This window comes from Aspergillus puulaauensis, chromosome 1 (genome assembly GCF_016861865.1).
Source record: "Aspergillus puulaauensis MK2 DNA, chromosome 1, nearly complete sequence".
Taxonomy (NCBI): Eukaryota; Fungi; Ascomycota; class Eurotiomycetes; order Eurotiales; family Aspergillaceae; genus Aspergillus; species Aspergillus puulaauensis.
Window position 1 is genome coordinate 4,687,420 of NC_054857.1, and position 21,147 is coordinate 4,708,566.

The 21,147-nt window shown below is 51.3% G+C and overlaps 8 protein-coding genes across 8 annotated transcripts; 6 read left to right on the top strand and 2 right to left on the bottom strand.

Moving 5' to 3' along the window:
* Positions 1 to 910: 910 nt before the first annotated feature.
* Positions 911 to 1,693, top strand: ERT1_1 (Zn(II)2Cys6 transcription factor domain-containing protein; the record flags this gene model as incomplete). Its single annotated transcript, XM_041697992.1, has 2 exons — positions 911 to 1,046; positions 1,107 to 1,693. 2 exons carry the CDS (start codon positions 911 to 913, stop codon positions 1,691 to 1,693), a joined length of 723 nt encoding a protein of 240 aa, XP_041551222.1.
* Positions 1,694 to 2,895: 1,202 nt separating this feature from the next.
* Positions 2,896 to 4,081, top strand: ADH1_1 (zinc-dependent alcohol dehydrogenase; the record flags this gene model as incomplete). Its single annotated transcript, XM_041697993.1, has 3 exons — positions 2,896 to 3,546; positions 3,603 to 3,957; positions 4,035 to 4,081. 3 exons carry the CDS (start codon positions 2,896 to 2,898, stop codon positions 4,079 to 4,081), a joined length of 1,053 nt encoding a protein of 350 aa, XP_041551223.1.
* A 983-nt stretch (positions 4,082 to 5,064) lies between these two features.
* ALD5_2 (aldehyde dehydrogenase family protein) lies at positions 5,065 to 6,717 on the top strand (the record flags this gene model as incomplete). Its single annotated transcript, XM_041697994.1, has 4 exons — positions 5,065 to 5,123; positions 5,175 to 6,376; positions 6,442 to 6,511; positions 6,567 to 6,717. The coding sequence occupies 4 exons, from the start codon at positions 5,065 to 5,067 to the stop codon at positions 6,715 to 6,717; spliced, it is 1,482 nt and encodes a 493-aa protein (XP_041551224.1).
* Positions 6,718 to 7,557: 840 nt separating this feature from the next.
* APUU_11859S (Zn(II)2Cys6 transcription factor domain-containing protein) lies at positions 7,558 to 10,145 on the top strand (the record flags this gene model as incomplete). Its single annotated transcript, XM_041697995.1, has 2 exons — positions 7,558 to 7,632; positions 7,695 to 10,145. The coding sequence occupies 2 exons, from the start codon at positions 7,558 to 7,560 to the stop codon at positions 10,143 to 10,145; spliced, it is 2,526 nt and encodes an 841-aa protein (XP_041551225.1).
* A 470-nt stretch (positions 10,146 to 10,615) lies between these two features.
* APUU_11860S (uncharacterized protein) lies at positions 10,616 to 10,954 on the top strand (the record flags this gene model as incomplete). The annotated part of the gene is made up of 1 exon (XM_041697997.1): positions 10,616 to 10,954. One exon carries the CDS (start codon positions 10,616 to 10,618, stop codon positions 10,952 to 10,954), a length of 339 nt encoding a protein of 112 aa, XP_041551226.1.
* Positions 10,955 to 11,735: 781 nt separating this feature from the next.
* APUU_11861S (uncharacterized protein) lies at positions 11,736 to 12,121 on the top strand (the record flags this gene model as incomplete). Its single annotated transcript, XM_041697998.1, has 2 exons — positions 11,736 to 11,904; positions 11,970 to 12,121. 2 exons carry the CDS (start codon positions 11,736 to 11,738, stop codon positions 12,119 to 12,121), a joined length of 321 nt encoding a protein of 106 aa, XP_041551227.1.
* Positions 12,122 to 12,340: 219 nt separating this feature from the next.
* Positions 12,341 to 13,960, bottom strand: APUU_11862A (questin oxidase family protein; the record flags this gene model as incomplete). Its single annotated transcript, XM_041697999.1, has 5 exons — positions 12,341 to 12,441; positions 12,502 to 12,912; positions 12,971 to 13,330; positions 13,441 to 13,743; positions 13,807 to 13,960. 5 exons carry the CDS (start codon positions 13,958 to 13,960, stop codon positions 12,341 to 12,343), a joined length of 1,329 nt encoding a protein of 442 aa, XP_041551228.1.
* A 751-nt stretch (positions 13,961 to 14,711) lies between these two features.
* On the bottom strand, positions 14,712 to 19,835 carry APUU_11863A (UDP-N-acetylglucosaminyltransferase; the record flags this gene model as incomplete). Its single annotated transcript, XM_041698000.1, has 4 exons — positions 14,712 to 15,341; positions 15,400 to 18,019; positions 18,079 to 18,378; positions 18,445 to 19,835. The coding sequence occupies 4 exons, from the start codon at positions 19,833 to 19,835 to the stop codon at positions 14,712 to 14,714; spliced, it is 4,941 nt and encodes a 1,646-aa protein (XP_041551229.1).
* Positions 19,836 to 21,147: the final 1,312 nt, after the last annotated feature.

Below are 21,147 nucleotides of genomic sequence, written 5' to 3' on the forward strand. Positions count from 1 at the left end.
GCCTTCACAACACGATTGGATTGGAACGGGAGAAAGGAAGACGATCCTCCCCCGGTCATTCTCGTGCCCATAATCCAACGAAGCAACGAACAAATCCCTTGGAAGCTGGGGCCCCAGCTTCGTCTGGATTCTGGAGACTACGCAGGCCACTACTCAAGCTACGACATCCACTTGTCAGTCCACTGGGCAGTTGCTAGCCAGTCTCAGTCAGGGACTAGCACGGTAGAACGGAGCGAAAGGAGCATGGGCATGCCAGGCAGCCAGACGAGAGCCGTAGCAAAGTTAGGGTTGAGCTTGAAATGCGGAGAAAGTTAGGTCAACGGCAGCCCAGCAATCAGCAAATCGAAACTGATCACCGCAATAGGTGTCCGTTTGCGTGAAAGACCAACACACATGACTTGTAGCCGTGAAGATCTTCCCTCCCTTTCTTCCTTGGCTGAGATGTTGAGTTGTTGTTTGCCTCCTTGGCTATGCGGGTCCGGGTGTGTATGCGGAACCGCATGGATTCTGGTTGGACTGCGATGCATGCATGCGGCTGCGTCTGCGTTCCAGGGGTCAAAGTTTGGGTCCGGACGAGCATCCGGCTCCCGCACTGCTTTTTTGCGGGGATACCGGGGGTGGCGATCTGGATTGGACTTGGTTGGGTTCATGGAGCTTGGTCGTGTGCGGTGGTGTATCCAGTGGCATGCGGACCCGGGGTAGCTGGAGGTAATCTCGGTCGGTGGGAAGCTTGAATGACACCTACTGACTGGGACTGGAGACTGGAAAAGACAAAGGCAAGGGATCCTCGAGCCAGCACGCCCTTAAGTAGAAACGATATAACTGGAAGAACGTTGTCGACACATATAACCACTTCGCAAAGACCGTCGCTTCTTTTCCTTTGTAAAGTACTCTATACGTACTGTTTAAAATGGGCGAATCAGTCTTCAGGGCCTCGGACACACAGGATCCAAAGCCCATCACATCCAACGCATTCGAGAAGTCGCGTCCCCGGAAAAAAGCTCGAAGATCCTGCTCGAACTGCCAACGAGCACACAAAACATGCGGTACGTTTCCTCATATTAAAGGTTTCTATCCACGATAGTTCACTGATAGATGGTAATCAGGAAACGAACGACCATGCAACCAATGCGTCAAGCGCGGTATCGGCCTATCCTGCGTTGACGGCAACCGCAAGCCACCAAAATACCTTCTCTGCGACCTGGAGAGGCCCGCTCCCTCTGCACGAGTACCGCAGAAGCAGGTGAATAGAATCATTGCGCCCACAGACGACCTTGGCTTTGCTGAATTCATCGACCCAACGCTTCTCCACGCCGAGAGTCCAAGCTCTGGTCTCGAAAACCAAGCCACGATGAGACTATACTGGGATGACAATGGGAGTGTCAGTCCCATTGGGGGCTCGAACAAGTTGCAGAGTCCGCCGTCGGAACAAGACCTCGGTCCTAAGACGCCAGAGGATATGGGCATGTGTGGAGAAGGAGGGTTGATGGCTGATCTGTTCCAGCCGCAGATTTCCAATGAAGATGGCTACGATGGGCACTCTCATGGTGGTATTCATGGCAGGAGGCCAAGCTATGGGATCTCGATTAGTAGTGGCTGGTCAGATACGTTTTTCCCATGCGAGATGGATGACGAGGCTGGTGGGGTGAAGAAGATGGCGAGGAGTGCAAAGTATGAGCTTGCTTTGCTTTGATTTGGCGTTGGCTTGCTGTCCTTTAATGATACCTTGATGCCTTTGTGTTGGAGGATGTGTTTATTCTTGTATAGCTGAGTGTACCATCAAGTAGCAAATAATTATCTTTCTTTCTAAAACCTTCATCAAGAGTATTTTTGGAGGAATGGGATGAAAAGACTTTAGAAGCAACTCTTCATGGAGTATCGATATTGAAGGCCTTCGCTGGTTGATGCCGGTAGATGGTTGTTCAAGGCAAAGTTCTAACCCAGCAGGCAGTAACTATTCCATCACCCCTTCGCTCCTTCCACAGCAGAATCTTTCACCCTTCACCAATAAATCAGCCTGGGATCGACTCTACCGCCTCTACCAGGGTACCCGGTCTCTACCAAGGTCCTTATTCCTAGAGAGTTTAAGAACAGGGCTATGAAAGTAAAGCAGTTTTCCACTGGAGGTTCTTCTGTAGCTGGCAGACTCGTTTGTCCTCTTCAGAATGTAACTATCCAACAAGCTCGCGCCCTGGAGACATCCCTAAGGTAGCAAAGCCTGATCTTCGGCGGAGAGTAAAGTCAACAAAACTGCTCTGGCTGAGTGGGAGCGACCACTCCGAAAAGTTACGCTTTGCAATGGAGTATTCTGCATGGAGCTGATGGGGAGAGGGGCCGCCCCCGAGTGCAGAGAGCACGAAGTGGGATAGGCAACCCGACCAGAGTCTGACTTCGGCCTCGATGAGCTCCGAAATGAGAATCGAGAATTGAGTCGAAAACTGGAACCTGAATTGAGTTATCTGACGATCGGCTTCCGCATCGGCTGCGTCTCTCTCTGGACCATGCGGAGCCGCACACTCCCAGCACCGCAGAGTGAGGGCCGTGCATTGGATCATCCCCGCAGCGTTTCCCCGCAACCCTCCACGCCTCTGTATTCACTGTGTATTCGAGACCAAAAAGTCTGGTCTGATACATCTAGCTCCATTCCGGTGGCCCGAATCGCATCGCCAGATGGACATGAGACGAGAATGGAGACGAGAAACCCCGCCGCGCCCTTCTTTACCTACCCCGGAGACCCCATTTCGATGGGCTGAGGACTATATAAGGGCCCTCGTCGTCGACTAAGTCTCAGTATCTCAATCATCAATCTATCTCAGTCTCCAAGTCCCTCGGTCTCAGTTTCAGTCTCACATTTCACAAACACTTACTCCCACTCCTCATCTTTCAACCGCCAAAATGTCCGTCCCCCAGACTCAATGGGCCCAAGTTGCCGAAAAAGTCGGCGGCCCCCTCGTCTACAAACAGATTCCCGTCACCAAGCCCGGCCCCGACCAGATCCTCGTCAAAATCCGCTACACCGGAGTCTGCCACACCGATCTCCACGCCATGATGGGCCACTGGCCGATCCCCGTCAAAATGCCACTCGTGGGCGGCCACGAAGGCGCGGGAATCGTCGTCGCCAAGGGCGAGCTCGTCTCCGAGTTCCAGATCGGCGACCAGGCCGGCATTAAGTGGCTGAACGGATCTTGCGGGGAGTGCGAGTTCTGCAGACAATCCGACACACCGCTCTGCGCGAATGCACAGTTGTCTGGGTACACGGTTGATGGGACATTCCAGCAGTATGCACTTGGGAAGGCGACGCATGCGTCGAAGATTCCCGATGGTGTGCCGCTTGATGCAGCCGCGCCGGTGCTTTGTGCTGGGATTACGGTTTACAAGGGGTTGAAGGAATCGGGCGTTCGTCCCGGCCAGACTGTTGCGATTGTTGGTGCCGGTGGTGGTCTGGGTTCGCTTGCGCAGCAGTATGCGAAGGCTATGGGGTTGAGGGTTGTGGCCATTGATGGTGGTGATGAGAAGAGGGCCATGTGTGAGAAGCTCGGAACTGAGGTACCACAGCCACCCATTTCTTTATATGGAATACGCGCGGATGCTAACAAAACCAGACCTTCGTCGACTTCACCAAATCCAAAGACGTCGTGGCAGATGTCAAGGCCGCGACGCCCGACGGACTCGGTGCCCACGCCGTTATCCTGCTCGCTGTTTCCGAGAAGCCCTTCCAGCAAGCTTCGGAGTATGTTCGCTCCCGCGGGACTCTTGTCGCCATTGGTCTGCCTCCGGATGCCTTCCTCAAGGCCCCCGTTATCAACACTGTTGTCCGCATGATCACTATCAAGGGTAGCTATGTCGGAAACCAGCAGGACGGTGTTGAGGCTCTGGACTTCTTTGCCCGTGGCTTGATTAAGGCGCCTTTCAAGCTTGCTCCTCTGAAGGATCTTCCTAAGATCTTTGAGTTGATGGGTATGTTACTCCTTTCTTATTTCCCCTTCTATTGGCTCGGTTCCTCCTATTGGCATGGTTGTACTAACCGATAACAGAACAAGGAAAGATTGCCGGCCGTTACGTCCTCGAGATTCCCGAATAAGCGATGGATTGACAAATGAAATTACTCGAATCAGATTGAATCTATTATCATTGATGCGGCATTGCTGCAGGGGGAATTGTGGAGGGTTGTATATAGCTGAGATCACGAGTTTCGTTTTGTTTTTGCACAGAACATGCACATATCCCATGAATTGCAATTGAATTGATGATTTCAAGAAACTCCCATGATACTTTGTAGGGTCTATCAAAGTTTTGTTTCCATACTATCTAGCTACCATCGAACCTGCATTATAATCGTTCAGGTCAGGGAATACTGATCGCCATCACTATCATGAAACCTCGTAATTTGCAAGAATGAAAGTTCGAGCTTTAGCTTCAGATTTCTTAGTGTCAGTATGATTTAACAGAAACAAGACTAGTCCACCAAGGGTTAGATCTAGCTGCTGTAAGAGATAGACAGTAAGGTTAGTGTCAGATGTGGCATCACCTGCATGCCTTAGAGACCAAGGATACAACCGATCAACAAACCATCATAATCCAATGGTAGAACAATTGAAGCACACGTACCCCAGTGGCTGCCACGTTTCTCCCCGAGATGCGGACGAAGCTAGCTCACGAGCCATGGTCCATGCATGCAACATCGGAGATCCCTAGACGAACGCCTGGGATCCGCATGCGCATCCGCATCCGCACCCCGGGCAAAGGGAAACATAGACAAGTGGAGTACAGTACTCAGGGGAAAACGCGGGGCAGATAGGGGTGAATGGGGAATGATGCGGAGAGACAGCAGCTCAAACCACTGAGAATAGACCTAGTAGACGGCTCCGTATGCAGCGAGAAATGCCGGACCGGTCATTATCGACACATACCCCACGGGCCCCCGCTGTCGCCCGTTGTCCGAAGATTCTCGTCCCGAGTAATCGGTCCAGCAGGCATCTAAAAGGCCGTTGTTGTCTCGATGAATGAGGGAAGCACTGTTCAAGTCTCATCTCAATCTCACATTCTTATCATTCCATCTCAATTATGGCTCTGTCCCAGACTATCAAGACCCCCGCGGTCTCTTATGAGCAACCCTTAGGACTGTATGCTTACCTTGCACAACTCCACTCCAAGCGTCACTAACATTGTACAAGGTTCATCAACAACGAATTTGTCAAAGGCGTTGACGGCAAAACCTTCGAAACAATCAACCCTCACAACGAGAAGCCCATCGTCGCCGTCCACGAAGGCACGGAGAAAGACGTCGACATCGCCGTGAAAGCTGCCCGCGCTGCACTTGAAGGCGAATGGAAACAGATTACCCCTTCCAACCGCGGCCGTCTCCTCACCCGCCTCGCCGACCTCCTAGAACGTGACAGCAATACGGTAGCCGCCATCGAAGCCCTCGATAACGGCAAGGGTGTGTCAATGGCCAAAGGTGATGTCGCAGCCTCGGCAGGATGTCTTCGCTACTATGGCGGCTGGGCAGACAAGATCTATGGTCAGACAATCGATACAGACACGGGCAGCTTGACCTATACAAGGCACGAACCTGTCGGTGTCTGTGGACAGATTATCCCGTGGAACTTTCCGCTGCTTATGTTTGCATGGAAAATTGGGCCGGCCATTGCGACGGGAAACACAGTCGTTATGAAGACCGCGGAGCAGACGCCACTATCAGCTCTATATGTGGCTGCTCTTATTAAGGAGGCGGGGTTCCCTCCTGGCGTGATTAACGTCATTTCAGGGTTCGGAAGAACGGCGGGCGCGGCAATTGCTTCGCATATGGATATTGATAAGGTCGCCTTCACCGGGTCGACCCTTGTTGGCCGACAGATCCTGCAGGCAGCAGCAAAGAGCAACTTGAAAAAAGTTACGCTCGAACTTGGTGGCAAGTCGCCGAATATTATTTTGCCCGACGCAAATCTGGAAGAGGCGATTGGGTGGGTGAACCTGGGGATCTTCTTCAACCACGGACAATGTTGCTGTGCGGGCTCGAGGATCCTGGTGCACGAGGCTATCTATGATGAATTCCTGTCGCTGTTCAAGAAGCGCGCTGAGCAGAACAATGTCGGAGACCCGTTCAACCCTGACACTTTCCAGGGCCCACAGGTGTCGCAGATACAATATGATCGGATCATGGGCTATATTGAGGCCGGAAAGAAGGCGGGAGCCAAGGTCATCACTGGTGGCAGCCGACATGGTGGCGAAGGGTATTACATCCAGCCGACGATCTTTGCGGATGTTGATGAGAATATGACGATCGTAAAGGAGGAGATCTTCGGACCGGTGTGCACTGTGCAGAAAGTCCGCAGCGAAGAGGAGGCGATTCGCATGGCGAACGACACGAACTATGGTGAGAATCCAACCTTGACAATAGTAGATGTATATGACGGGAGCATGGCTGACTAACCAAAACAGGCCTCGCTGCAGCTGTCCACACCACAAATATCAACGCCGCCATCAGAGTATCAAACGAACTCAAGGCGGGGTGAGTTGTCCCTTGAAACCGCAGATCTCAGAACTCCGCTAATGACTCGCAACAGAACCGTCTGGGTGAACAACTACAACACGCTGCACTACCAGATGCCGTTTGGTGGTTTCAAGGAGTCGGGACTGGGCCGCGAACTGGGGTCGTACGCGCTGGAGAACTACACGGAGATCAAGACGGTCCGGGTGCAGCTTTCGAAGTCGTAGGCCACATCGTATATTAGTATCAGTTGCATAATTGTCATGTATCACATTTCATAGTTGTTAAGTGTTTATGAATCAACGAAGTTTGCAGCACGTGCCAGGTTCCAAGGTTGAGACGAAGTTTCCGATTTAGGAAGACGCGAAGGTGTACAAGGTAACAAGGTAAAACTGGAAGGAGCGGCGGACCACGTGCCGAGCTTGTGTATTCGGGCTAATCAAATCGTCTCGTCGGAGGAACAGACTTTGCGCTAGAATATCCCCGTGAAGAGCTCGCCGTTATTATCGTATTTCCCCGTATAATCATGACATGTCAGGCTTTCGCGTCCAGCCGAAAACGGCGGCCAGGCTGGATCGTCCCATCGAGGTCTGTGGAAGGGCCGGGGGGCCACCGATCCAGGGATTTCGAGCAACGATCAGCATTCGCTAAATCAACGCGCCTCTCATTAGCTCTTATTAGTGTGATTAGCTCTTATATCACCCCGACCCCCGCTCACTCTCATCCTTCCTCCCCTGCAACTTGCACTGCTCCACAGACTTGGAACACACTTCTCGAGACTCGGCCCCGTTCTCGCCCATCGGTTCAATCCGCCAGCTTTGATGCTTTAAATCTCCCAAAAACTCTTGGAAAAGCTATCTTCGCCCTCCGGATTGGGCAGCTGAACATATCGCCGCCATACCCCGACCCCACGCTAGGCTTCCCCACCCGAACCCCGCACAGTTCGTGATCTCCCGGGGGGCTGAAGCTGTGCCACTGCGACAAGTTATCTGCGTCGGGATCCCGCCTTGTCTCTCCATCTCCTCGGAACCCAATGCAGAAGTCGCTATAAAACTCGGTTGCTCGCCATGGATGACTCTCGCCGCCGCCAGTTTCATAGTTGTGACCCCTGTCGCAGGGGCAAAAGGCGCTGTGATGCTCCGGTTTGTGGCCATCTCTCACTCTGCTTTCATCGTCGGCTAATTCTTATATCAAATACTTCTAGAGTAACCGGGAAAATGGTAGCTTTGATTCTTGCACCAACTGCAAGCGATGGAAGAAAGACTGCACGTTTACCTGGCTCTCCTCGAAGCCAGCGAAGCGTGCGGACCCCAAAGGACGAGCAAGACCAAAACAGGGTGTTTCAACCACTTCTAGCAATCCTAGTACTGTTAGCAACCCTAGCACTACTAGTAACCCTAGTAGTAATAGCGGTGGGACACCTCCTGATCCAAGTCGCGTTGTCCCCTCCATGGTGGGCTCCTATAATGCCCTCCTGGACGAGGGACCGCACTCTGCTTCACAATGGTATCCTACTAACCCCAATGATATGTTCGCTTCCTCAAATATCGTTCCCGCGTCCTCTTCCTTGCTTCCAGGAGCCACGGTTATCGGAGAGGGGTTGGAGCCGAGTGATGACCCATCCGGTTTATTTTCGTGGAATATGAGCGTTCCAAATGACTGGCAGGTCGGGGGTGTGACTGAAGAGCCTGATAATTCGTTTAGTGGACTCGAGCCCCAAGCAGTCTTTCCTGATCCTACGCTACCAAATGCCCTTGACAATACATTCGACGTGGTCCAGCAACTACAAGACTCATCCTATCCTTCCTCTTCCTCTTTTGAATTCATGACCCCCGATTCATCGACAGCCGAGCCTAATCAGCGCGCGAAGAAACAAAATCCTCAATGGGGCTTTTGCCTCGCTTCCGATAATACAGCTGATAAATATGCTCGTTCAACGATGACGCACAATTTGATTCGTATATATCACGACAGTATGGAGAACGCGTTGTCATGCTGGCTGACAGAGCACAACTGCCCTTACACGGACAAAATCAGCAGCCTGCTACCATTTAATGAAAGAAAGGAATGGGGCCCCAGCTGGTCGAACAGGATGTGCATCCGGGTTTGTCGGTTGGACCGCGCATCCACTTCAATACGTGGCCGGGCGTTGAGCGCGGAAGAGGACAAGACCGCAGCCCGGGCACTCCATCTGGCAATCATGGCATTTGCCTCACAGTGGACTCAGCATGCGCAAAGAGGGTCAGATCTATACGTCCCCGCTCCAATCGATTACGACGAGCGATCAATCCGGAAAAGCGTTTGGAATGAGGCGCGTCACGCCTTGGAGCACTCAACAAGGATACCTTCTTTCCGTATTATATTCGCAAACATCATATTCTCTTTAACGCAGAGTCCCTTGGACCACAGTCAAGATGAACGCCTAGGTCAACTATTGGAAAACGACGGTGCACCGGTCTTTCTTGAAACCGCCAACCGCCAGCTCTTCAACTTTAGACACAAGTTCGCCAGACTCCAACGGGAGGCACCTCCCCCTCCAAGTGTGAGGGAGCTTCGGAGGGGGTCGGTAGGGTCGACAATGACCGATGTATTGGAGATGCCAACGTCTTCTGCTTCTGAGTCTCCGCAGGTCGATCCGATTCTCGCTAGTGAGGACCACCGCAGTACTCTTGGTCTTATGTTCTGGCTAGGGGTCATGTTTGACACACTGAGTTCTGCAATGTACCAGCGGCCATTAGTGGTGTCAGATGAGGACAGTCAGATTGCATCAGCCTCGGCTCCGGTTGCTGAACCCGAAGAGCAAATCGACCTAGACTGCCTTAATATCCCCCAAAGCGGAGTCGGAGTGCGCAAAAAGCAGGATGTCTGGGGTGACTTCTTCCTCCGCAGTCCTCTCGAGCGCCAGGAATCCACACAAATACAAATAAGATGGCCATGCTCCTACGAAGATGCTGCGGCAGTGCTCTCCGAAGCAACCCCCGTCAAAGTGCTGCTTTACCGCCGCATCACCCAACTCCAAACCCTAATATATCGAGGGGCAAGCCCTGACCGACTTGAGGAAGTCATTCAGAAGACCCTCCTAGTCTATCAGCACTGGAACTCCATATACCAGGGCTTTATGCTCGACTGTGTCGCCAACCACGAATTTCTCCCTCCTCGCATTCAATCGTGGTACGTGATTCTCGACGGCCACTGGCATCTCGCCACAATGCTTCTAGCAGACGTGGTAGAAAGTATCGACAACGGACGGCTCGGCTCGAAGCTCGGCCGCGAGGCTCGACAAGCCACAGACTTTGTCTCAAATCTACGAATTGATAATGCATTGGCGGTCGGTGCCCTTGCTCGTTCATCATTACACGGACAAGACCCCGTCATGCTCCGCTATTTCCACGATTCCCTTAACGAGGTGGCTTTCCTCGTTGAGCCGTGGACAGTTGTTCTCGTCCATTGTTTCGCCAAGGCGGCATCTATCTCGCTAGAAAGTATACGTGTTATACCCGGCGAGCCCATGGACGTATTGTCGGAGAGATTCCGGCAGAACTGCGAGTTCTGTATCTGTGCGCTTCAGTATCTGGCAAGGAAGTCGGATATGGCTTTCTTGGTGTCGAGGAATTTGTCCAGGTCGTTGGATTTGAAGCTTAGCCGGATACCCTGAATTTGATGATGTATGAATTGAATCTAAAATGAATGACAAGAAAATTATGTATGTAGGGATCGAAGTTGTACCAGTAAATGAATCTGCATATTTTTATCCACCTTGGCCAGTACCGACTGCTTTAAAGTCCGTGATTCCGTCCTTAAACAAGCAAAAGAGGCAATACACTGAATGATCATGATCCTTCTTTAGTCCTTCACTTGTCAGTCTCCCTATCATTCTCACGCCCTAGTGATATGACATCATCTAGTGTACGGCCCCCAAGCAGCGCCCGACAAGACGCTCCCATAATAAGCGTTTACCATCGCATTGGCAGCCTAATCTATGGATTTCCTCCATATGTGCATATACTAAGTACTCTACCGAAATCTACAAACCAAGTCTACAAAAACTAAAAAAAACCTATCCAATTTAAACCCAAAACAAACACCACCCAACCAGTCGGAAGTCCCATCCACCGGTCACCCACCATGGATGAAAACAAAACCAAATCTCAGCCCTCAGCCCTGAGCAAAGAAATATCCTCCTCCTCCTCAACATTAAAACCAGAGCCGGAACAAAATAAATCTTCCAAACGGCCCGATCCCTCCTTCTCATGGGGCGTGACGCCCTCCGCAGAAGCAACCATGACCCGGGAAGTCGACAAGGACCACCCCGTGCACAAGATCCCGCTGGAGAAGCAGGAGAAAATGAGGAAGAAGGGGGTCAATCCTGTGCTGAAGGCTGAGATGGATGAGCGGATGAAAGGCGAGGGCGGGTTTTGGACTAGGGTTGGGATGACGGCTATGGGAGGTGGGTGGATCAAATGAATCCTACCAGTACAGTCAACCAGTACATGTATATACGAGTAATTGGTGAGATGGGGTAGAAACCGTCTGTTTTTGTGCATATGGACCGCTGCAAAGACCAAAGTCTTGTTGCCGTTAAGATAGTGATGGTCGCTGCAAGGCTGACGGGATGCCTAAGAGGAAACTCACTTACGACGCATCCACACCTTGATTCATTCTCCATACTCTGGTCAAAGAAACAATTGGACCTCGCAAGGAATGTTGCAGTTACACAAGAATAGTTGCAACATAATCCCCATATTTCCCTGCCTCCGTGGCTATGCTCTGGTTGCCTGAAACATTCCCATAACTTGGTTATTCGTCTCGATTCGCTTCCTCAGTCAACTCCAACCCGACAATAGCAGAACACGAGGACTCCTTACATCACCACTTACCCACTTTTCCTCGTGTTGACAGATCAAACCCAAAGGACAGACTGTGTATTTGGAGACTTCACTTGCCACGATCTCCGGTTTCGGCTGTGCCGAGCCGACGGGAGGCCTTGAATGCGGATCGTATGTATGTTTCGTATACTGTCAAAGCCACGTCAATCGACCTTGCGAGATGCGAGATTGGGGGCGCTCTACGAGTTAAAAATAGGTTGAACCGTAGGAAATGGGGGAGAATGAGGTAGCAGGAACCAGAAAGTATACACGGCGAAAGGGTATATAAATCTGCTTCAAGTCCGTTGGATTTCATCACCATCAACAACTTCACAATCAATCAATCAACAATCCACTTTTATAACATCATCACCATCAAAATGCGTTCCACCATCCTCGCTACCGTCGTCGCCTCCCTCGCTGTCTTCACCAGCGCTGCCCCCACTGAAGACAAGCGCCAGATTGAGAGCGTGTCGCTCACCTTCTACGGCGCGAACGGCGAGAAATACAGCCAGACTTTCTCTACCGACGGAGCATCCACCGACGTCAGTAAGTTTTATACTCCTTACACCAGCAAAAGTTTTTCTCTGTATTAACAGCGGCTGTTTTTTTAGCGAACACCCTGGTCGTGGACAGCGTCTACAACCCTGGTGGCGCCATCTGTTCAGTTGTGGGCGTCGAGGGAGATGTCTACTCTGTTCCGATTAACACGCACAAGGTGGATAAGCCCCAGGCTATTAAGTCTGCTAGCTGCCACCACCTGTAGGGTATTCGTTTAGGGTTGGGATTGCGAGTTAATGGAATTTGGCTTTGTTTCTTCCTGTATAAGTGCTTGATGTGTCGATAGAAGACAAGCTGTGTTGTTATTGAACCCATAATGGCTATCTCACTGATAAATGACATTATTTCAAGATCGAGCAAACCATTAAACTTAAAGAAAGGTATGAAGAGTTGAGATTGAGTTGCATTATGAATAGAAAATAAACTATAACCTGGCCCGATCCTCAATCTGCGTCCAGGCCTCGTCGAACCCCGTCGACCGAACCCACATACTCTCTTCTTCCTTGCCCTTCACTGAATCAATGACTGGACGTCCAATTAGTAACTGACAATCTCACAGTCCAAAGAATATAGAGTGGATCTTACCCATATTTCCAATCCTCAACCACGCATCCCCCGTAATCTTAAGCCCTAACTCCCCCGCCCTTCCTTCATACGGACGACAAACACTCTCTGCGTTCTTCAACGCACGTATCAACTTGGAGAGATGCCCGTCGTCCCGTGGGTGCCTGTTACCCTGGGAAATAATGTCATCCCAGTCATTCGAGATCGGGTATTTGGTGATTTCATCGAGATACAGCTCCGGTGCGTTACGGGAGATGTACACCATGAGATCCATGCGTCCTTTGGCCTCAAGCAGGCGGAGCTTCGTGCGCGTGTCGAGGAATCCCAGCGCTAGGATCTTGGTGAAGAAGATGGACGAGTTTACCGTGTGGATGTAGAAGAAGTCAAACTTGACCTGTTTGGGCGGGCGTTGGGACGCAGCGGTGAAATATACTAATCACAATCAATCAATGCTCAGCTTTTGAGAAGTGGGATAGGAGTTCAGACTCACCAGAAACATCCACCATCTCCACAAACCGCTCCCACATCTCCTCTTCAGAAACCGTATACTGTGACGCATACTTGATCATCTCCTCCGGCGCACGCTTGAGAACCCCATCGCGCAGTTTATTCCCGTCGTCGAAGCGAACCGAGTTGGCTAGTTTCTTGTCTGCGCGCGCCTCCTCAAGCAGCTGCAGCATCGTCTTGTTCGTCTTCTTGCCAATTCCACCGGCGGCCTTCTCAACCGGGAAGAGAAACTTTGGCCCCGTCCAGTCATCGTGGATTGCTGTCTGCGCGAGCGCTTCAGCGACGATGGCCGGCTGGTTGAACTCCAGCGCGAAGCCAAGGTGGATTATTGGATGGAGGAGGCCTGTATAGCATTTTCATTAACCCTTCTCTTGTAAAGTCAAAAGCAAAACCAAATGAATAAGCAATAAGGTTTTGTTAAGCAGGGCAGGGTAGGGCAAGTAAGGTACATACCACCAAACAACCTCGCCATCAAGCTCTCCGCATTCTCATCCCCCTTAAACAGGTACTCCTTCAAAACAGACTCAACACCAACTCGCTGAATCTCCTGCTGGAAGAACGCGAGGAAATTCGCATAGTTGCCGTCGTCGCCCAGCGCCTGGCGGAACTTGCCTTTGTCGTGGAACGCACGCACTGCATCCTCATTCACTGCTAGTGCGGGCCGCTGGTACGCCTTATTCCGCTCATAGGCAGCGCGGATCTCGCTTGGTGTTGCGCCCAGGGCGTAGATTGTTAGGATGTGGTGCGGGATGTGGTCTGATGCATGTTAGCATACATTCTCCATTACTAGGTATAGATTGTTTCTTTGAACGAGCGTACTATGGAAACCCTGCTCATTGAAGTAGACATGATGCTTCTGCAGGTCCTCCTGCAAGACCTCGCTTGCTGTCCTGGCTGAGTCCGGGGTTATCCCTGTGCTCCAGGCGCCGGTGTCGGATTGTGGCGAGAGGTGGACTTTCGTTGCGGATGCCATGTCAACAAACCCTAGTCAGTATGGTGCCTGTTCTACCTCACTGAGTGATTTGGATGTATTCAGTGGTCAATGGCAATTAAATAGTAGTCTGTACAGAGTCCAGACCAGGGTATTATTATTATAGCAAAGCTGGTTGGTTGGTAATCAGACTGGACATTACGTCACATTCTGCACCTCCGCACTGAGCGTTACCCTGTCTGTCAGTGTCACGGGTCCAGTCTCGTATACAAGCTTCCCTTTTAGCACGGATGATAGGTATTTAGTGGTTCAGTCAGGCTGAATTAATTAGACTAATCGTGCTAATACGTTTAGTAATGCTATCATGCTAGTTAGTCAAATGGAGAGTGTCTAGACCGTTCCCAAACGCCTACCGAACCCTATCCGTGTTAGAGATACCGATATCTCATCATAAGCATCGTCCAGAACAAGAACAAGAACTAAAGTTAACCAGCCAGCTGCCGGTTCAACTCGCAACAATTATCCCGTTGCTAACTACCAGCCCAGACTCATCCAAACGCCAGAATGCAAATACAATCCCTGTTCTACAGGTGCAGCAGGGTCATAGTATGAGTGAGGCATGTTCCACAGATACAACAAACCATAATAATAAAAAAGCTCTCTCGAGCCTTTACAAACAGACACATTCCATCCCACAAACCCAGATAGTAGTAACAGTAACGGCAGCACCAAACAAATGAAATCCAAACCAAACCAAATCAACGCTCATGGGGTATATTTCAAGATGCGCGCATCACAACCATATATCACCTTCTTCGCCATTCACCCATTGATTCCACACTCGCTCGTAAGCGTCTTCCAAGTCACGAACCCATCGGTTGGTGTCAAACAGGGAGCTTCTCCATCGCTCCTCAAAAAGCATTCTGCGGAGCTCAAATAACCGGCCTCGTGCTCGTCCTTCGCCCCCAGGCTCGTAGTATAGACTCCGGCATAGGTGGCTTGCTTTGTTTTCGTAATCATCATCAGAGATGGCAATCAGTTCCTCGCGCGCTTGGTTCCCGGACTGGTTCTTCGGTAAAGCACTGTTGAGGATGCTGCTCGCCATGCGAGAGCACATCTTGTATTTGTAGCGCGGGAGGGTCAAGAGCGGAGTGCCGCTCCACAAGACGTCTGTTGCCGTCGTGTGCGCATTGCACTCTGGGGTGTCAAGGAACAGGTCCAAGATCTTTGCCCGCGCGATGTGCGTATTCTTAGGTGCAACATCTGTGAAGACAATCCGAGATGCTGTCTCCTCGCCCGCCCAGGCTACAGCAGTCTCCCTGAGATTTTGCTCCCCAAGATCGGGAAAGCGGAGAAGCCAAAGCACTGCATTCGGGATCCTCGCGAGAATCCGCAGCCAGGTCCGGAAAGTTGTGGGCTCAATCTAAATGAATAACTCATCAGCTCTGTCCGTCAAAACGAATCAAAGAAGGGAGGAATACCTTGTAAAGTTGGTTGAAGTTGCCCAAAATGATAGTATCATCGCTGAGGTGAGGAAACAATTCCTTCCGCATGCGCCAGCGTCTCGTTTGCTCGTGATCCCAAGCAATATACGAGTCTGTTGCGTCCGGCGCGCTCTGTCGGTGGTCACAGCAGAAGAACGTATCCCGAGTATATACTATCTTCTCTCCGTACACCCAGTTTTCGGCTTCTTCGCCATGGTCGTCTTCGAAAGATCGATCTTCGATCCTCGTCAAGCGATTGCCTGGTGATAGTGTGTCCGGAGGAATGGACAACTTGTCGGCAAGAATGTAGTCACACCATTCCGCGCCTAATGTTCCCGCAAATCCCATGAAGGACATGTGAATCGGGGCTGGTCTCGCAGCGAAAACCTCATTGCGCGCACCCCGCGTGTAGCCATTGAGGTTAATGAGGATATGAATGCCATCTTCGACTATCTGCCTCACGAGCCGTTCAACGGGCCATCCACTGGCATCGTGGAACACGGGTGCCTCTTTCTCGATCTGCTGCCGGTGAATCGACTTGTCGCTTGCAGTGGTCGCATAGCAGTACGCCTTTATTTTGGTCGGGTTGTGCAACCCGAACACTGACTGCATCAGATGGGCAAGCGGATGGTTGTTGAAGTCAGACGATACATATCCAACCTTGAGGTATGGGTTTGGAGGAGCCGGCGGTGGGTAAACCGTAGGCGGCAGCCAAGGAGACCGCAAAGTCGAGCAAGATATACGCAGGCCATTTCGCTGAGAGATCTGTCGAATCTGTTTCGCCGATAGTGGGCAGGTGAATGTATGAAACGGGAGGACAGTGGGTGCGTTTGGTGCCGATAAACCAGCAGGTAGCTGTGGTCGTCGATATTTCGACGATGGGTATTCCCTGCCATAGACGTAGCGATCTTGGTACCATCTCCATGTGATGGCCCTAATCACGCGTTCCACGAGCTTAACAATACGGGAGCCCTCCCACTTCTGTCCAGCCCAAGACTGGAGCATTGCAACAAGGGTTCCAGCAACAGATCGACGACGGCCATCCACCGCGGGAACCAGCTGCGCGCACAGCTGCTCGATCGTATTCGTTGTCAAGAGGCCACGGCCCCAGATTTCACCTTCTTTCAGCTGCCGATCGACGATGTCAACCACACGTTTGATCCACCCAGTGCCCGCGTCGATGCCGTACGAGTCACGAAGCATGCCTTGGTCATCCACATGCCAACGATCCAGGAAGCCAAATGCATTGGCGATGCCTCCGCGGCCCATCCAGTTGCACACCGAGTTAAGGGCATTAGCCAACCCACATACGGCCTCTGCAAACTCCGGATTCACTTTCACGGCGCGCTTATAGTATGAGATTGCGTCATTGACTCTTCCTGCATCTTTAACTGCATTCGCCAGGTTCGCTAGTGCAATATCGAAGTTGCCGTCACACTGAACGGCCTGTTCGTACATGCGGATAGCCGCTTGCAGTTGGCCAATATCCTTGAGTAGACTGCCGAGGTTTGTATATAGGTGAGCATGCCGCGAGTCGAGATGTAGCCCATAATTATAGTAAGCCAGGGCTAGTGACACTCCGGTACCAGGAATGACACCAGGTATATTGGGGTGCTGCATCTCCCCGCTGGACCGGGCAAGACCCTTTCCAGGAGCATTGTTGTGGATACCGGCAAGCAAAATGCCAACGTTGTTGGCGGTAGACGGACTCGGTTGAAGGGAAAGCGACAAATAGTATAGAGCGAGAATGTCCCGAACACCGGGTGCAGATCGAGGTGCACCATTAGTATTACTCTGGGCGCTTGACATGCCGTCCTGGTATATCTTTGCCAGCGAGAGTAATGAATTGCTTGTCGTGGCTAAAGCAGCCTTTCTCGCCAGACCTTCCGGCACATATTTGATCCCTGGCGGTGTTCCACAAGGAGCAAAGACCAATTTTGACGTCTGGAGTGCCTTGTCGGGGTAGAGTAAAATGGTCTCCTGCAAATCGTGATGATCAGAACCCATATATCCGCTGCGTGAGCCTTGCGAAAATGCGGCGAAAATCTGCTTAATGAGGTTTTGAATGCCATGACTCCTTCGTCCCGCACTAATTAGGATAGCATCTTCAAAAGCTACCGCTGCCGCCACGTAGTCACCCAGGGCATATAGCATGTTTCCTTTCGCGTGAACAAGAGCGAGCATCCGGCCATTGTCGCAGCCCGGAACACAATACCCGCTAGAGCCGTACCCAGCAGCAACGCTTTCTCCAGACTGGCGATTAACAAAGGCCGACCGGCTGAAATCATCATCGTAATCAAAGGCGGCCTTCTCATATGATCCCAGGTCGGACGCGCTGGAGACTCGACTGTCGGCGTCACTCTCCGTTTCGCTGGCGTGCTCGTCAGCTTTGAAACAGTCGCCGTTCTTAGACATCCATAGAGAGTTCTGCACAAAGTCAATAATGTTGACTGCCTCCTTCCCACGTTGACTGCTGCATAAAAGGCCAATAAGATGTTCAACGGCTTCGAAATAGCTCGGGCGCAGCTTTACAGCGCGAAGCCAGTGTTGCAATGCCTCCTCCCTCCGATCCAAGGCCAGCAGGGTGGCTGCAAGATTAGAAATAGCTTCGACGTGTCTGAAATCAAGTTAGAAGGAACAGATATTGGAAAAACCAGTACAGCAAAAAAAACATACGCTGCATCGCGCGCAATGATTCTCATATACCATCGCATCGCCTTGTTGTAGTCGCCTAGACCGTAAGCAAGACATCCACCGAGAAGCATGCCATCAATCCATTCCCAACCGCTTTCCATGCAAAGATGTGACAATAGCTCCAGTGAAGATGCCGCGTTTACAACTGTGTTGCTCTCGCCTAGTGAGCCAGAGGAAAAAGGTGAGCCAGATATAGAATTCAGACGACCTGTATGCCGTAATCTGTCAACCAGATGATTACTCGTCGTTAACTGTTGGAATTGTGAAGCATAGCGATGACTCCTATTCAAGTTAGTATCAAGATCGGTTCGCGCAGTAAAGCGAAATATCGAAGCTGGGAAAGCGTACTGGCTTGAAGGATAGCTATTATGTCGAGAAAATTCAGGTGCAGCTGTATGTGAGAAATCAAGACCGGGCTGGCGTGGAGGTTTAGGGTAAATGCTAGGTTTCAGGATCCGTTGAGTCTGTCCATCTTGGGCGGCATTCGAAACACTATTACGGCGTGCTCGGTGGATGGACGCCAGGAGATCGACATATACCCCATGCGCCCATGACAATACCTTTTCCTTGAACTCTGCGTTGGCTGCCCTAGTACCGGGAGCAGGCCCAGAGCTCTGATATCCGCCATTTCCAGAAGTACCAGACCATGACGCAGACGGCTCATGTAATGGCGGTCGTGTCGAGAAACCAGATCCAGAGTTGCTTTGGCGTGTATGGAACGGTAAAACACGTTGGTTGTTTGAGGTATCAAAGGTCTTTTGCTCCGAATGACGCGGAGGGAAATTGTTTTTCACTGAACCATCAGGGTTAAATACGCCCAAGGAATTCTGATTCCAATCGCCGAGCTCCAGCTTATTTGATGGGATAGCACCCATGTTGAAAGATTGCTGCCCCGCATCGAAGAATTGCGGGGCGGAATGGCCGAGCGGATTCGCAAAAGGGCCTTGTTGGTTCGAACGGGGTTCACGAAACGCAGCAGGGCGATATGGAATGTAAGCACCATCTGGCCAGTACGGCCCATATGGTGCAGTTCCTGCGGATGCCGTGGGCCCAATGCATGGCTGCAAGGTAGCCGGGAGCACCGTAGGGACATATGCTCCATTGTGCCAGTAAAATCGCTGCTGAGATCCTTGCATCGGTAACGTTTGGTTTAGCATCGAGTCAATTCCTGGCGCACCATTCAACGACCGTATCCAACTAATCCCATTGAAACTCTGCGCCAATTCCTCCGGCATAGCGTTGCCTCGACCCGGGTCAGTCTTATGCATGGGCGGAAAGTTCAATTGCTGCGCTGTTGACGATTGATCCAGGGTGGGTTGTTGCCAGGAGTCAATCGGAAAGCCGGCTTGGGGCGAAACCAGCTGGCCCGAGTCCAACTGCGAAACCAATATGTGCTTTGACGCCGGTTGGATCGTTATATCGCCCAGTGTACCATCGTATCCAGCAGCAAGGGTTCCGTTTGGCGTTTTCCTCCTCAGCGCATGTTCCCCAACATTGTTCAATGTCAGCGTCGCCGAATGGGTGGGATCGTGAAGACTGGGACGTTGGACGGGGTGAGGATACTGCAGTCGAGTTCGTGGGACCGATTGGAACGAGCCATGGCTGGCGAAACCATACTGAGGAAGCTGCGCCGCGAATGAATTGTCCAAGCCATAGTTTCCATTGAGCGATTCGGATTCGTGATATCGATTTAGGTGGTGTGGCTGAACTGGCGGGAATGGCGCCACGGAGGGTAACATGTTGGGCCCTGGCACCTTTCCTGTGCTCAATTTTCCACCACTGTCCAGAACAGTGTCGATTTGTGTATCGATGTAGGAGTGATATAGAGAGGGAGGCGGGGGTGAGAGAAAGTATCAAGCGAGAGAAATGAACGACGAAGAGAGGTTAGGGAATAGTAACGAGGCAATGCGGGGAGGGAATGAGTATATAGATTTGAGATATAAATCAGGCGACGACCCAAGACAGAGAGAGCGGTCAATAGAGTCGAGAGACATTCAGATCGGATTTATCGACAGCGAGCATCCTTCTTGAAACGCTTCTTACACCTCATCCTGGGCCGAGCCAACACGGTTGAGGACTCAATAACGCCCCCCACGGGTTGTCTCGGGGCTCGACATGAACGCGAACGGTGGTGACAGGCTGTAGAGAGTATCCGATCCAGGAAGCAGAAGGAGTTGTCTGAAGAGGGATGACGAAGGAGCGGAGTGACCAAAAGTAAAGTATGCTTGACTGTTAGCGCCGGATTCCCAAGGTCGAGGGAAAGACACGCAGGCGATCCGCTCGGAGGGGCGCTAGTAGTGAAGATGAGATGAGGAAATGCAAGGGAGTGGAAAGGGAGCAGAGAGACACAGCCCAAGTCGGAAGAGTGACGCAGGCGCCCGCAAGACACGATCAGCAAGAAGACAGGAGGCGCTTGGCAGCAATGCTGGATGAATGCTGACAGTGACGATGGGCAGGAAGAGGGAAGGAAGACAGTCGGTCGGGAGAAAGAGGGCGAGAACGAGGATAAGAACCAGGATGAATATATTATCGACCGAATTAATACGAATCAAAAACAAAAAGATGAAGATCGGAGGAAGGAAAGTGGACTGCGTTCAAAGAGAGTGGAGGAAATGGTTGAACATGGCACCAGTAGCTGATCATCCAGCTCTGTTTTAGTATTTTCTGGTTTACTTTTTTTGTTGCATTATTAATTCCACTCTTTTCTTTTTCCTTCTCCTTGCACAGATGCATTCTGTGATTTTAATAATATATTCACTTGAATAATACAGAGTATCTGCCATGCACTACACTAGACCTACTCGGTGCTGAGTGGCTAAGAAACCAAGGTGAAGGCGGACGCAAGGAGCTCATTTGGGGCGGAGATGATCCAACGGTCGGCGGAGAGGAGAGGAAAGGGGGGGGGAAGTAACTTTAAAAAAGTCTGATAAATTAAGACAACCTTGCAAAGGATGCGCAGTCTGGGGTACGCGAAACCAGATATAAAACCACTTGTGGTTTCCGCGGTGCACGGAGACGATCTCGGCCGGCTGTGAGAGTCAACTCTGGGAG